Source organism: Gymnoscopelus braueri (genome assembly GCF_963280865.1).
Source record: "Gymnoscopelus braueri genome assembly, chromosome: 24".
NCBI lineage: Eukaryota > Metazoa > Chordata > Actinopteri > Myctophiformes > Myctophidae > Gymnoscopelus > Gymnoscopelus braueri.
In genome coordinates, this window is record NC_137626.1 from 21,437,158 (window position 1) to 21,452,208 (window position 15,051).

General features: G+C 45.2%; 1 protein-coding gene across 1 annotated transcript in view; it reads right to left on the minus strand.

Annotated features, from left to right (window-relative positions):
• Window positions 1-15,051, minus strand: part of LOC308080730 (uncharacterized protein) — a 35,144-nt gene continuing 20,093 nt past the window's right edge. Inside the window, exons 2-3 of the mRNA XM_080422681.1 lie at window positions 2,063-3,463; window positions 1-20 (exon numbers count right to left, since the gene is read on the minus strand). Coding sequence (XP_080278807.1) covers window positions 2,096-3,112 — 1,017 coding nt within the window. The 5' untranslated portion in view covers window positions 3,113-3,463 and the 3' untranslated portion in view covers window positions 1-20; window positions 2,063-2,095. The remainder of the gene's footprint in view (window positions 21-2,062; window positions 3,464-15,051) is intronic.

A 15,051-nucleotide genomic window follows, 5' to 3' on the forward strand; every position in this document is an offset into this window, starting at 1 on the left:
CAGACTTGGCTATCGCTTTCCTGGATTATAAAAAGATAGACGGATGGATGGAGCGGAACAGAAAGGGGAGGATAGAGAAGAGATAAAAGAGTAGACAGAAAGATTGGAGAGAACAACAAGAGAGGACTGTGAATGACACATTCACATTAAAGCACTTAATACACTGGCATGCCTAATGAATTGGAACACAAATTAAAAATGTATTAATTAATTGCCAATCTACAAGCTCACAAGTTATAAGCTTATAGATCGGCTATTTTTGGAAATAAATAAATGCATGTCATTACCACCTTTCTCCCCCAAGAATGTTCAAAACATCTTTGCAAAAAAGTAGTTAATTCCAGTTTGACCTCAGGCTACATTCCACAACCCTGTCCCAAGTGTCACATATCACACAGTAGTAGGACATTTGGACGTTTTGAATCAGTCACCTATTGCCAAGTTCCAATATTCAGTTCAACTACTTATAATCTTTTGAAAAAAGTATGATAATACCACCCTACATTTTAACTCCCAACACTTTATAAAATAAATAATATTTTATCCAACCAGGTGTTGAACACACGATACAGGAGAACAAAGAACAACCCAAATTAGACATCATTCAAATATGATGTTGCTACTGGTATGGCTGCTTGCCATTACAAATAAGCGGCGTTCCTTTTGTTGTCATCATTTCATAGTTAAAGCTGCAATCTGGAACTTATTGTTAATGAATACAACGTTATTTTAACCAATCTGTATGGTAGAGTTAACCACATGAACCCTAGAGTCCCCTACTTTGGACATACTGTATCATAATAATAGGCGGATATTCTGCAAAAAATAGCCAATGTACAAGTTTGTAGATCGGCTATTTTCAGCACAAAGACTTAGTGTAGAGGGTTTTTAAAAAAGCAGAGAGCCTAGTATAGACCCCTGGGGGACTCCGGGCCATTTAAGTGGTTAAATATTATGTTGCTACTGGTATGGCTGCTTACCAAACATTAGTCAAAAATATTTGTGGTGGGTGTCCGCGGCCAAAAACATATCATTTTGGGGGTCCTTGACATGAAAAAGTTTGAGAACCACTGATATAGGACACCTAGGACTCCCCTGGTCAAGTGGGGATTCTGTCTTTGTTAAGTGGTAGATCTTTGGTCTCCCACGTGGGAGACTCGGGTTCAAATCTTGGGTTGCATATAAAACGTATGGATTGCAGCTTAATAGCAATAATACAGCTTAAGGCATGATGCGCGAGTGCGCACACAGATGTTTCTGCACATGAGAGTCATCTGTGTAACCAGGTCAGGGTTCGTAACACACAGTTGCTTATTCCTGATTCATACTTAGTTTGCACTGCAAATACAGTAGATGATCTACAAGCTCACGATGCGCTGTGAGCTTGTAGATCAGCGATTTTCAGCGGCATGCAACTAGCTTCTCTCTAAACTCACTCTCTGCCTCCCTCTGTGACGTGGAAGCACGCACGCACGCACGCACGCACGCACGCACGCGCACACGCACACGCACACACACACACACACACACACACACGCACACACACACACACACACACACACACACACACACGGGTAGCAGGTGCACTTCCTCTATACTGGGAGCTGGGTGCTCTGCCATATAAAAGATACACTTGAAGTTAAATCAAACCCACTATGATGGTTGCACTCCAGACTTGAATAAAATAAAATTATTAAGACTTCAGCTCAGTTTCTTTTCATAGTTTTTTCTTAATATTGTGTTTGTTTTGGGGCAAAAAAAGAAAGTGAAAAGACATATTTTTTAATTCAAGTCTGGAAGGGCATCATGTATTTATTTATTTTCTTACCATGGGACCTGACTTGTAACACACACACACACATGCACCTACACACACTTACCACATAAAACACTCCCATACTCACAGACACACATAAGACACACAACAGAACACAAACAAAATGCAAATGCAGTAAATGCTCAGCGACAGTGAGCCATACTGTAGTTTCTCTCTCACAGTGCAGTAGTGTAGTATCACTCTCTAGGGGTGTGCACGTGTGTGCGTGGGGGCGACATTACATACGATAGGAAGTTGTCCCAGGTATCCAGGTTAGGGTCATAGTACATGGTCTCCCCCCAGTGGCGAGGAGCTGCTTCTGCAGAGCTGGTGCATCAAAGAGGGACACAGGTCTGCCCCCCCCAGGTAGGAGCTCAGGGCCGGGGACGTCCAGTGGCTGAGGTTGGGGCTGGTGCTGGAGGTCTGGAGCACGTGGTTCAAGGCGCGACACACGTGTCCCGACGGCCTGCGCCTGTAGCGTCCGTAGACGCCGTACGCCATCACGCGGCTTTGGTGCACAGAGTCGGCCGGGAGCAAGTGGGAGGAGTTCCGCCGGAGGCAACGGGGGGCGCGGAGCATGTGGCGGGCGCCGATGTTCTCCATGGTGACCGTCTGGGACAGTCGGGGCCGAGCGGCGCAGAGGGCCTGCCGGTTCCACTCCGCCGTACAAGACAGAGGCCTGTCGGTGCTGTCCGTCCCCGTCTCTCCACTACCCCCTTCCTCCTCCCTTCCTGCCTCCTCGTCCGACCCAGAATAGGAGGACAGGGACGTTTCCGTCTCTGCTTCGTCGTCCTCTTGCACCTCCTCCTCCCCGTGCCCCCCTTGCCCCCCCATTTGGACCAAACTAGCAAGCAGCATGGATGGTCCCAGCAGATGGGGTTCGATAGTTTTCAGTTTGAGGCCGTGCCTCCTTCGCACCGCCAGCCCCCGGCGAGCGTAGTGGGGCTTACTACACCCCAACGTATCTCCTCGTCTCCGTCCTGCTCTATCTCCGTCCTCCTCTTCCTCTCCTTCGTCTTCTCCCACTCCTCCGTTCCCACCCGTCGTGATCGTCAGCCCCACGCTGGACCGGCGCCTCTGAGTGCTGACCGCCAGCGCGCCGATGCTGGACCGCCTCCTCTGGCCGCCGTGTGGCGGAAGCGCGACCACGGACGACCTCCTCCGCTGGGCCAGCCCGGCCGACGGCAGGCCCACGCTGGAGCGCCTCCTGGCTTTGCTGGCCGCCACGGCGGGGCTGGGCCGGTTGGCCCTCGCCTTGCAGCGCCGGTGGAAGTGGCGGCGGAAGAAGGTGTCCATGGCGACGAGCAGGGAAGGAGACGTTGTCGCTTGTGACGATGGGACGCGGGATCACGTCATGTGTGTCGGGGTCGGACGGGTCACACGTGACACCGTCTGATGTGTCAGGAAGGCAATGGCTCTCTGATGCTCAAACAGGCAAACGGGAGGTGCTGGTGATGGTGTGTTGCAAGTCTTTTACGTTTCCAATTCCTCTTCTCTCTGCTATCAAAAGCTTGCATCCGAACAGAGATGCATTCAGACAGTTCAACTCTTCTCCTTGCCCGAGTCAGCCTCCTCTCCTCCTGTTCTTCTCTCTTGTGCCTTGTCTTTGTCCCTCAGGCCTCTTTGATGCTGGAGGTTACAATCAAACTGTCACGGGATAAAGTTCCCGTGTTAGTAAACAAAAACACAGATCTTTCAGTAGGAATGACTAGCTGCCTCCCTAACAGTTCCTGGACAAAATAGCTCCCACAGTGGTTTCAGTGTTGGATTATACTAGTCCTACTGTATGTTTATCCACTTAAATTATTCATCTAATCCAGTAGCTCTGTGATGCAGTGCTGCGTGTAACACCTTGGTCAACATGTGTCAAAGACGTATTAAAACAGTTCCGTTGGCTGAATAAATTGCTCGTTTCTATCAACGTGTTTGCGCATATTTCTTTATTGGGCCAGCCGAGGCGACGAGAAATCGTGTTGTTTGCCCCACAAGTAAACGGGAATCAAAACGTGGTGGACCTGAGCCGGGGGCGAGCCCGTCACCATCCCCAAGCGCCGATCGAGGTCACTTGAACCATAAAACTGTCCCCCTGTGACTGCTCTGTAATTCTATCCACCCGGCAGTCTGGAGAAAGTACCACCGATAGAACATAAACATGCACACACACACACACACACACGACAGGTAGTGAGTTTTAGCACGTCACTGAAAGAGGAACACCATACAGAGGATCGGATGGAGAGATTATTTATAGAAGGTTGACCTGGAGGTGGTGGCTAAATATAGAAACGGCATGACTCTGTGGACCGGTCAACCCTTACACACCCAAAACGTCTGACCTCGAGTACATCTGACACTGGAAAGAGACACACATTACAAACATTTACACGCTCCCCTCTACATGCCTAATCTCAACGCTTACTTACATTAGCCCAGGGGTCTTCAACGTTTTTTTTACTTGGTCAGTGTTGGATTCATGTTAATGTTTATTTTCAGACATTTAACCACCTAAACCACCAATACTTAGTAAACTCGATCTTTCACTCTGTACTTAGTCTTAAGTTCTTTTTCAAATAGTTCAACTAGCAGATCTACATCGACACGTTGTGTAAATAGTAAAAAAATGGCAAAGAAGTTTAGGGATAATGGGTAAGGCCCAGAATAGGGCCGTAGTCTTTCTTCCCCCTCTTTGCTGAGGCGTTTTGAGCTTGTAGATTGGCTATTTTCGGCTAATGTTCCCCTCAGAATAGGGATCCTAGGGTTCAAATTGGTTCATGTAAAAACACTATCCTATCACACAAAAACCTTGGTCGGCCCCCCTGTAGTAACTCTGAGGACCCCCTGTTGAAGACCCCTGCATTAGGCCAGTTCAACCTAAAGCCAAGTTCTAACTTCTAATCCTAACCCTCCTCATCTCTGTGACCCCTAAAACAGACCATTCTGACCATTCTGACATTTCTCTGTCCTTGTGAAGATACAGGACGGGAGTACAAAGGCAGATGCCAGGACAAAATGCACATGGGAAATACATGCGTGTGAACCAAAATTGCATTGTGCAGACAGTTAGAGAAGTGGTTCTCAAAGTGGGGTCCAGGGACCCCGAGGGGTCCCCAGCAAAAGTAGTTACTGTAGCATCACAATCATTTTTAACTACTTTATCCATTTATACGTTGGCTATTCAAAAATAGCAGATCTACAAGCTCACAGCGTGTCACTTCGTGCCACGCTGCGAGCTTGTACATCTGCTATTTTTGAACATTTTTGAAAAATCGTGAAAGTGTTTCATAAATAATTCCTTTAATAATTTTGCTTTTTTTTTTACTCAAATCTTTGCTTCTGGAGGTCCCTGGCACAAGACCTTTTCAGATGGGGGTCCGCGGCCAAATACATATCAATTTGGGGGTCCTCGACACGAAAAAGTTTGGGGAACCACTGCTCTACGCTCTCCTAACAAAGCAAAAGCTGCCAAAATGATTAATCTAAGAAAATGATAAAAGGAGCAACATGTACAACCAGCAGCCTCTAAGCTCTGACCCCGCTGGCCTCTTCTCACTGAAGAAAAGAAAGTAGGTGCAACTGGTCAACTGATAAACACTATATTGTTAAGGCCCTTGCACACGAGCAAGCAATTTCGTATTGATCGGCCACTCGTCGGACGGCCATTCCTGAGTAGGCGTGCAAGAGGTCAATAAGAGGTCATAAGTTGACATTTTTGTTTGCTTTTCTCGTGAAGTAATCGTGTGCAAGGGGCTTAATGTCGACACTCTCTTAACCAAAAAGCGGTGAGCAAAGTCATTGTTCCTCTCAGCGAGAAAAACTTTTGAAATCTCCACTTTAAACTGGCAAAACAAAAATGTTCAATACAACATAGCCCAACGAAAGGGCTAAAAGAACCACAGCCATAACAAGATGTTGACAAACCATAATGGTAAATATTAATCAATATTAACTGGAGTGAACTAACTAGAGTTAAATGAATGTCCCTCAAAACTATTAACATAATGCTGCTGTTTAGAATTTACTTTTTTAATTTCTTTGAGGGGCCGGGGGTCATACATTGTTCTTTGAGGACTTTGCGGGACGTATCGAGATGATGAAAGGGCCGGGTCTGGCCCTCGGGCCGTATGTTGCCCATGTGTACTCTAACTGAACCTGATCTACACAGGATCTCTTCACTTGTATTTTTGGCTAATGTGGCCCGCAGGATATGGATGCTGGGCTTCAAGTGGTTAGTAGGCTACATGCTTGTAATTCAATTACATTTATGGAATTGGATGCCGTACTTGATGAAATCGTAAAAAAAATTAGACATAGTTATATGACCTATAAGACCTATTTTATACTTTGTCTTACAACGGTGTCGTGTGGAAAAAGTAGCCACTCTACACTCCAACATGCTGTGAAAGTAGCAGGTCAACAAGCTCACAATGCGTTGCATTGTGAGCTTGTTGACCTGCTACTTTCACAGAATGTTGGCCTATTTTTACCAAATGTGTGTCTATTTTAGCCTATTATGACATGGCCAGAATAGGGACGCTAGGGTTCATGTGGCACAGAGACAGAGACAGAGAGAGGCAGAGTGACAATGCACAGGAGATTTGTGACCTACAGTACATCGTATTAGTTGTATTAGTGTGACAGTATTAGCGGGGGAGCTGGAGATTGACCCTGTTTCCGTAGGTACAGGATATCCTTTACTTATGTAAAAGTATCAATACCGCAATGTAGAAATACTCTGTTACAAATTCAAATTTTAATTGAGTAAAAGTACAAAAGTATTGGTATCAAAGTGTACTTAAAAGTGCCAAAAGCAAAAGTACTCACTATGCAGAATATCCCATTTCACGAGTCACAAATGTACAGTATAAATTGTATACAATTCCTTTGAAAATGGCAGATCTACAAGCTCACAAAGCGTTACATCGCGCCACGTTGTGAGCTTGTTGGTCGGCTATTTTCAAATAGCCAAAGTGTATTATACTGTATATAGGGCTGAAGTGGTGTAAATGTATGTTTCTAAAATCTACAAAGTAACTCAAAACAAAACTTTTCAAATAATTGTAGTGGAGTAAAAGTACAAGATTTGCCTCTGCGATGTAGTGGGGTAGAAGTAAAAGTATTCAATATTTCAAATAATCCAAGTAAAAAAGACCTCAAAATGTTAGTACTTGAGTAAATGTACCTAGTTGCTTTCCACCACTGATCCTTTCCTTCTTGGATCAGACGTCACCAGCTGTTCTGACGACCATGTACAGCTGCCGTGGGATTACCCAATACATGTTTTTTTCCGCCCCCCCCCTCCCGTTTAGATTGGCAGAAATTATATATGCAGTAAATGCTTCATTCATAAAGGCCATAATGCTTTGTACTTCAGTGTTAAAGGACGCCCTGTGCTGACACAATGATGTTTGGCTAACCTAAATAGACTCAATAGATAGGAAATAAGCATGCCCTTTTGTATTGTATTGTTACTCTATTCTATTCTGTTGTACAGTCTACTGTTGTGCTGTGTTCTGTTCTGTTCTGTACTGTGACTAAAATCACTTCTATATATATATATAGCAGTCACGATATTTCATCAATAGCGGTAGCTACAGCTGTAGCCACAGAACAAGAACTATTACAACGGGTGTGTTCCAAATACAAGCAGGTGTTTCCATTCTATCTCACGTCGTGATGCTATCGAACAACAACTGTTTAAACATTGTGTATCAAAGGTTTTTTTTTCCAGGAGCTTGACTGAGACGTCGTAGCTCTCTTTTGTCCTCCCCTTTCAAACGGTTGTTGCTAAGTAACCAGTGATTCCATATCAGGAGTAGGGATGGGACGATATGAAAATTAAATGTCATGATTTTTGTGGCAAAAATAATAATTGCGATTAACGACATTACCGCGAATCCTATGCTTAAAACTTAAAATGCCACTTTTGTTAAACACTTGAATCCCCGGCATCCCTATTCTGGGGGGGAACGTTCTGCAAAAACTAGCCGATCTACAAGCTCACAACGCGTTGCGACCCAAGGACCCCTGGGGGTCCCCGGACCCCACTTTGAGAGCCAATGGTTTAAGTGGGCTAAGCAGCAGTGTGCGAAACAGTGCTCTTAATGACAGTGTGTGTGTGTGTGTGTGTGTGTGTAGTAATCTCCCCGTCCATACAGTATTAGTCTCATTGCTGCCCTGTCATCTGTGTGGTTCTGCCCGCCATACACAAACACCACACAGCTCTAATGTGGAAAGACATCACGCCTCCTCCCTGTGTTTACACCTCTGTCTGTCCCGCCTGGGGGGTCTATGCTGATTGTAGGGGTGTGCGTGTGTGTGTGTGTGTATCTGTATATATGCACGTGCAAGATAAAGTATTCCTTCCCTCCCCGTTGCTCTCTCCCTCTGTGTGTGTGTGTGTGTGTGTGTGTGTGTGTGTGTGTGTGTGTGTGTGTGTGTGTGTGTGTGTGTGTGTGTGTGTGTGTGTGTGTGTGTGTGTGTGTGTGCGTGCACGCGCAAGATAAAGCAATGTTACTCACTCCTCGTTGTCTCTCCCTCTGTGTGTGTGTGTGTGTGTGTGTGTGTGTGTGTGTGTGTGTGTGTGTGTGTGTGTGTGTGTGTGTGTGTGTGTGTGTGTGTGTGTGTGTGTGTGTGTATGCACGCACAAGATAAAGCAACGCAATGTTACTCACTCCTCGTTGTCTCTCCCTCTGTGTGTGTGTGTGTGTGTGTGTGTGTGTGTGTGTGTGTGTGTGTGTGTGTGTGTGTGTGTGTGTGTGTGTGTGTGTGTGTGTGTGTGTGTGTGTGTGTGTGTGTGTGTGTGTCGTGCACACATGTGTCGGTCTCATATCTAGTTATGCAACAACTGCCCTCTAGGCCTCTACAATGATAATCCCCTACCATAACAGGAGAGAGAGAGAGAGAGAGCTCAACAGTCATCCACATAAACGCACAGGTCTAAGGTATTTCATATCGTTGCTGTCGGGTGGAAACCTTGTATGTCCCAAACCGTTCCTTTTTTTATTATTATATTAATAACATTTTAAAACAGTGAAAATAGCTGATCTACAGGTGCACGACGCGTCGCATCGAGCTTGTAGATCGACTATTTTCAGGGACCTCCAGAAGCAAAGATTTGAGTTACAAATGTTTGCTTAAAAATATGTATATATATATTCAAATATTTGCACAAATGTTCATGATTTTTTTTTTAATAGCAGATCTACAAGCTCATAGCGCTGCATTCGCTATAAGCTTATATATCTGCTATTTTTGAATAGCCAAAGTATGAAATAGTGGTTAAAGTGGTTAAAATCCCGGCTTTCCCGGTCTTAATGGGTTAATTGACGGGGGGAAAAAAAACTTAAATAGCTGAAACGTGGAGATACAGGGTTTTCTGCCCGACGACAACGACGACGCGCAACACGGCGCTTCATTGCCGGCGAACAACGAAGTACTTTGAATAGAGGCGGAAAAACACCAGCTCCATTTACATATTTAGATAGACCGGGAGGGAGACGCATTTACATAATACTATGAATAGAAAGAAAGCCTCTCTCGAAAAGGAACACATTATTATGAAATACTACTGGTTTCTACAGAGGAGCTACCTGTCTCACAACACCAGTCATGGCTGTCGTGCAGAAACCTCTTATCTCCACATTAAAAAAAAAAAAAATTACCGCTCTGCTTGATCATACTACAACTACAGTGTCACACAAAAAGCATCGGAAGTAGCAGATCCGCAAGCTCGAAACGCGGCGCGAAGCGACGCGTTTCGAGCTTGTAAATCTGCTACTTTTGATGCTTTTGAATTTGAATCGTGAAAAGTAACAATTTTTGGACATATGAGGTTTCCACCCAACAGAGACGCAGTCCTAAAATGCTTCTTTTTTTAAACTGCTCAGTAACGACGCAGCGTCACACGCCCGCAAACAGCGGCTCTCCGGTATGGTTTCACGCTGCGATAATAGACGATCTATACAAAGCTTCTAGATCGGCAATTTCTTTTCAAGGGGTGCGACGCCGTCTTTAGCGAGTACAAAAGTATTACATCACGACTATAAAAACCAGGAAGCGGCACGACAAACAAAAATAAACTTCCATTTAAAAGCATAGTTATGTAACCTTGCCCTGTGTGTTTACGTAACAAAACAATAAAATACGTGTTTTACCAATTTCCCTCTATGCCAGCAGTTATCAGCCACTGGAGTAGTGTGTAGTGGTGTTTACCTGCAGAAACACACTGCAGTGCCCTCTCACTGTATTTTGGTGTTTGTTTTGGTAAGTATGCAAGTAGTAAGTACATTTTATTTATAAAATATTTTCGAAATAATGTTACAAGGTGCTGTACAATGGGACACAATATAAACAAGTTAAAACAAGGGGTGTAATAACACAATAGAGTAATAATACAATACAACAAGGATTAAAGCAAAATATTCACCTGGACAAGTGAGTCAGGTAAAAATGAGACAAAATGCTTACAAAACTAACGTGTTTTTTATCATGCTCTTAAAACCGTCGACTGACTCAGCATTTGTTTAAGCCAAAGGTAGGGCGTTCCACAGTGTAGGAGCAACAGCTGCAAAAGCCCGGTCACCCTTTGTTTTGAGCTGGGGGTGTTTTTGGCTTACAAAAAAAAACAGTGAAAACACCAAAATACAGCGAGAATGTGTGTGTGTGTGTGTGTGTGTGTGTGTGTGTGTGTGTGTGTGTGTGTGTGTGTGTGTGTGTGTGTGTGTGTGTGTGTGTGTGTGTGTGTGTGTGTGTGATAACTGCTGGTATAGAGGGCAATGATTGTTTTGTTTTTTTTAAATGCATATGCAAAATGCCTATATTATTTTGTTATGTAAACACTAGGGGTGTAACGATACATTTTAACAACGATTCGATACGTATCACGATACTTGGTTGTCGATACGATACATGAACGATACAGGTTAATTTAGAACGATACGATATGTTTCGATTCAGTGATTTAGTCGATACGATACATGAACGATACAGGACAGGTTAATTTAGAACGATACGATTCGATTCAATGACTTAAAATCGATATAGTAACTATTTATTTACCCAAAAATCCTGTGTGAAAAATAAATACCTGGATACTGGATATAAACCCCTCTTTCTCTTTTTTTCTTCTTAAAAGTACTTAGTTTGATATAATTGATTATTTGCATTGCAGAACGATTCGATACGATTATTTGCATTGCAAAACGATTCGATACGATACAAAGTCAAACGATACGATATTTAGCTGTTTGCATATCGATATAGTAGATCGTTGAAAATTCAAAACGATGCATCGATGCAGTTACTGTATCGTTACGGGCCTAGTAAACACAAGGCAAAGTTACATACTATGCCTTTAGCTATTCTTAAATTTTACGGCCCGCTTTTGGCTCCAGCCCCGCTGCTTGAGAAGCTAGCTCTACTGGTGTAAATCTTTCTCCTCGCCCTGAGCAAGTCAGGAGGACAACAACACAGCAGTGGAAGAAGTACTAAGATTGTATTACTTAAAGGGATATTTCACTTTCAAACAAGTTTGGGGTAATTTCAACGTCTGCTCAGGCTATTGTGAGCACCCCGGTTTTTAAGTTGCTTGATTCAGTATTTCGATATTTGATGTTCATTTTATCAGACACGCCCCCTTCCTATATAAAACCGGTGTAAATTCAAACTCCATGTGTGTTTCTTTCCAAAAATAGCATAAATAGCTGATCTACACGCTTGTAAGCGTGTAGATCATCTATTTCCGCTATTTAAGCCATTTCTTTGTATATTTAAGTTATTCGTCATACCTGACCTGTGCAATTTTTGATTACGAAGCCTAAAAGCCAAACAGAAATTACATGTATTTGTATGACAATTAAATCGGCAATTACATTTTATAATGGTGACAGCCCCACACCATGTGAGGACATGTTAGAGATGCAGACATTGGAGACACTCCCCTCCTCCCCAGCTACTGTTCACATGACCCTTTAGCAGGGCGTTTAACCCCCAGCCACCGCTCAGCCAGAAAGGGGACAACACTAGCTGCACCAGGTCACTCCCGAGTGTGTGTGTGTGTGTGTGTGTGTGTGTGTGTGTGTGTGTGTGTGTGTGTGTGTGTGTGTGTGTGTGTGTGTGTGTGTGTGTGTGTGTGTGTGTGTGTGTGTGATTATCTATCTACGGCCCTTCAGCTAACCCAGCAGGCCGTTGATGTAAATGAGAACAGCTTATATGAGTCACCTTGGCTACTTAAGTGTCAGACTGATGTTTTTTTTTTTTTGGGTTGTTTTTGTGCCGTCTCGAACAAGTATAATTAGAATGGAACAGTGTGTGTGTGTGTGTGTGGTGTGTGTGTGTGTGTGTGTGTGTGTGTGTGTGTGTGTGTGTGTGTGTGTGTGTGTGTGTGTGTGTGTGTGTGTGTGTGTGTGTGTGTGTGTGTGAGAGAGAGAGAGAGAGATGGAGAGAGAGGGAGAGATGGAGAGAGACAACACTTCCTCCTAGGAACAGTCTACAGATAAGGCAGATGGAAAAATCCTCCAACATGGATGTTTATGCGTGCACGCGCATACACACACCGACACACACACACACACAGATATAAACAGAACCGATAGACAGAATCAGCAGACAGTTGTTATTATTACCGTCGTGTTTCTCTGAATGTCTTCCCGTCTAGAACAACTTGCTACAACCGGATTGGCTGACATGTCTACCATCGAACCCCCCCCAACGTTATCTACCTTCAAGCACACACTAACACACTTGCGTGCGCACACACACAACCGTTTCCATGCACACACTTTTTTTTGAGGCGTCATGCATTCTCTCATTGATTTATCCACTTAAACCTTATATATACACTTTCTTGACCGGTGTCCCCCAGGGATCTATACTCGGTCCCCTCCTTTTTTCCCGCTAGTCTACACCAATATCTTTGCCAAAGATAGACCCTATATGAGCTCTATATGTCGCATTTTGTATCTGCTATTTTCTGAATTTCTTACCTACTTCCACCAAATGTACCTATGCTTAGAATAGGTATCGTTGCTGTCGGGTGGTAACCTTGTATGTCCAAAACCGTTCCATTTTTATTAAAAAAACATTTTAAAATAGTGAAAAATAGCCAATCTACAAGCTTCCCAACCTGTCGCATTGCGATGCGTTGTGATCTTGTAGATCTGCTATTTTAATACTTTTGTGCGACACTCTTGTACGACTAGGGCATTAATTCACGAAAAAAACATTAAAAAGTTAAAATATCGAGTTATGAGGTTTCTGCCTGACAGCAACGGCATGCTGGTGTTCAAGTTGGTTAAAGCGATATTGACACAAATGTGTGTGTATTGTTGGGTGCATTGTTGATCCCTTCCTGTGCATGTTCTGCAAACACTGTACGTAAACATTACATTTCCTTTGCTGTCGGGCCGAAAACCGCTTATCTCCAAAATCTAACTTTTGTTAGATACACCCTACTTCAGGGGTCTTCAACGTTTTCATGCCAAGGACCCCCTAGCTGAGAGAGGGGTGAAGCAGGGACCCCCTCTATATTGTATGAAATTGTGTTTCAGATTCAACTTTTTTTTGTTTGCTTGGTCTGCTCTTTTTTCCCTCTACACCTCTACCGGTCCTATTTGCCAAAAATAGCCGATCTACAAGCTCACAACGCCTCGCAGCGCGAGGCGTTGTGAGCTTGTAGATCGGCTATTTTTGGCTAAAGCTCTCCTCAGAAAAGGGATGCTAGGGTTCAAGTGGTTAAGGTAAAAAACTAAATCATATAACACAAAGATTTGGCAGACCCCTGTAGTGACTCTGAGGACCCCCTAGGGGTCCCGGACCCCCTATTGAGGACCCCTACCCTACTTGATCATACTACAGCGTCACACAAAAGCATCAAAGCGTGGTGCAAAGCGACGCGCTTCGAGCTTGCCACTCTGATACTTTTGCCGTTTTGGAATTTGAATCCTGAAAAGTAACAGTTTTGGACATATGAGATTTCCGCCCGACAGAGACGATTTGTTAGTTGGGGAGATGAGACGGCAACACGAAACCTCCAGGACCAACCAGACCTCCGGTCCCTCTCCCTCTCTCCCCCCTCTCGCGCTCCTTCTCTCCCCCTCTCTCTCCCTCTCTCCCTCTCTCCCTCTCCCCCTCTCTCTCTCCCTCTCTTGCGCTCCCTCTCTCCCCCTCTCTCTCTCCCACTCTCCCTCTCTCCCTCTCTTGCGCTCCCTCTCTCCCCCTCTCTCTCTCTCCCTCTCCCCCTCTCCCTCTCTTGCGCTCCCTCTCTCCCTCTCTCCCTCTCCCCCTCTCCCTCTCTTGCGCTCCCTCTCTCCCTCTCCCCTCTCTCCCTCTCTCGCGCTCCCTCTCTCCCTCTCTCTCCCCCTCTCTCTCCCCCTCTCCCTCTCTTGCGCTCCCTCTCTTCCTCTCCCCCTCTCTCACGCTCCCTCTCTCCCTCTCTCTCGCGCTCTCTCTCCCCCTCTCCCTCTCTCTCTCTCCCCCTCTCCCTCTCTTGCGCTCCCTCTCTCCCTCTCCCCCTCTCTCTCTCTCACGCTCCCTCTCCCCCTCTCCCTCTCTTGCGCTCCCTCTCTCCCTCTCCCCCTCTCTCTCTCTCACGCTCCCTCTCCCCCTCTCCCTCTCTTGCGCTCCCTCTCTCCCTCTCCCCCTCTCTCTCTCTCACGCTCCCTCTCCCCCTCTCCCTCTCTTGCGCTCCCTCTCTCCCTCTCCCCCTCTCTCTCTCTCGCGCTCCCTCTCTCCCTCTCTCTCCCCCTCTCCCTCTCTCTCTCTCCCCCTCTCCCTCTCTTGCGCTCCCTCTCTCCCTCTCCCCCTCTCTCTCTCTCACGAGATTGAGATCGTGATCAGAGATTAGTTTGGTACAGATCTCATCAATAATGGGTTCACGTAGACGTGAAATCATGTGCAGGACAAAGACTAACACACACACACAGGCTCAAACGTACGCGCATGTGTACGTCGGGATGCGACTGATTATTCTCTGTGCAAATCTAGCAGAGACAGGTGAGCCCTTCGACACACGTGACACAAAACCAAACACAAAGCACACACTGTCAGTCAGAACAGCACAGCTGACTAATACTGTAGCTCACAGCCTTGCAGAGTAGATCTACACATTGTCCTGAAAAGCCTATACCACGGTAAACAGGCACAGAAAACCCTATCCTACAGTTAGGTCTGTTAGATCAGTGGTTCTCAATAATAATATTTGAACTGGGGGGACCCCCCACCCTGACACAGTTGGAATT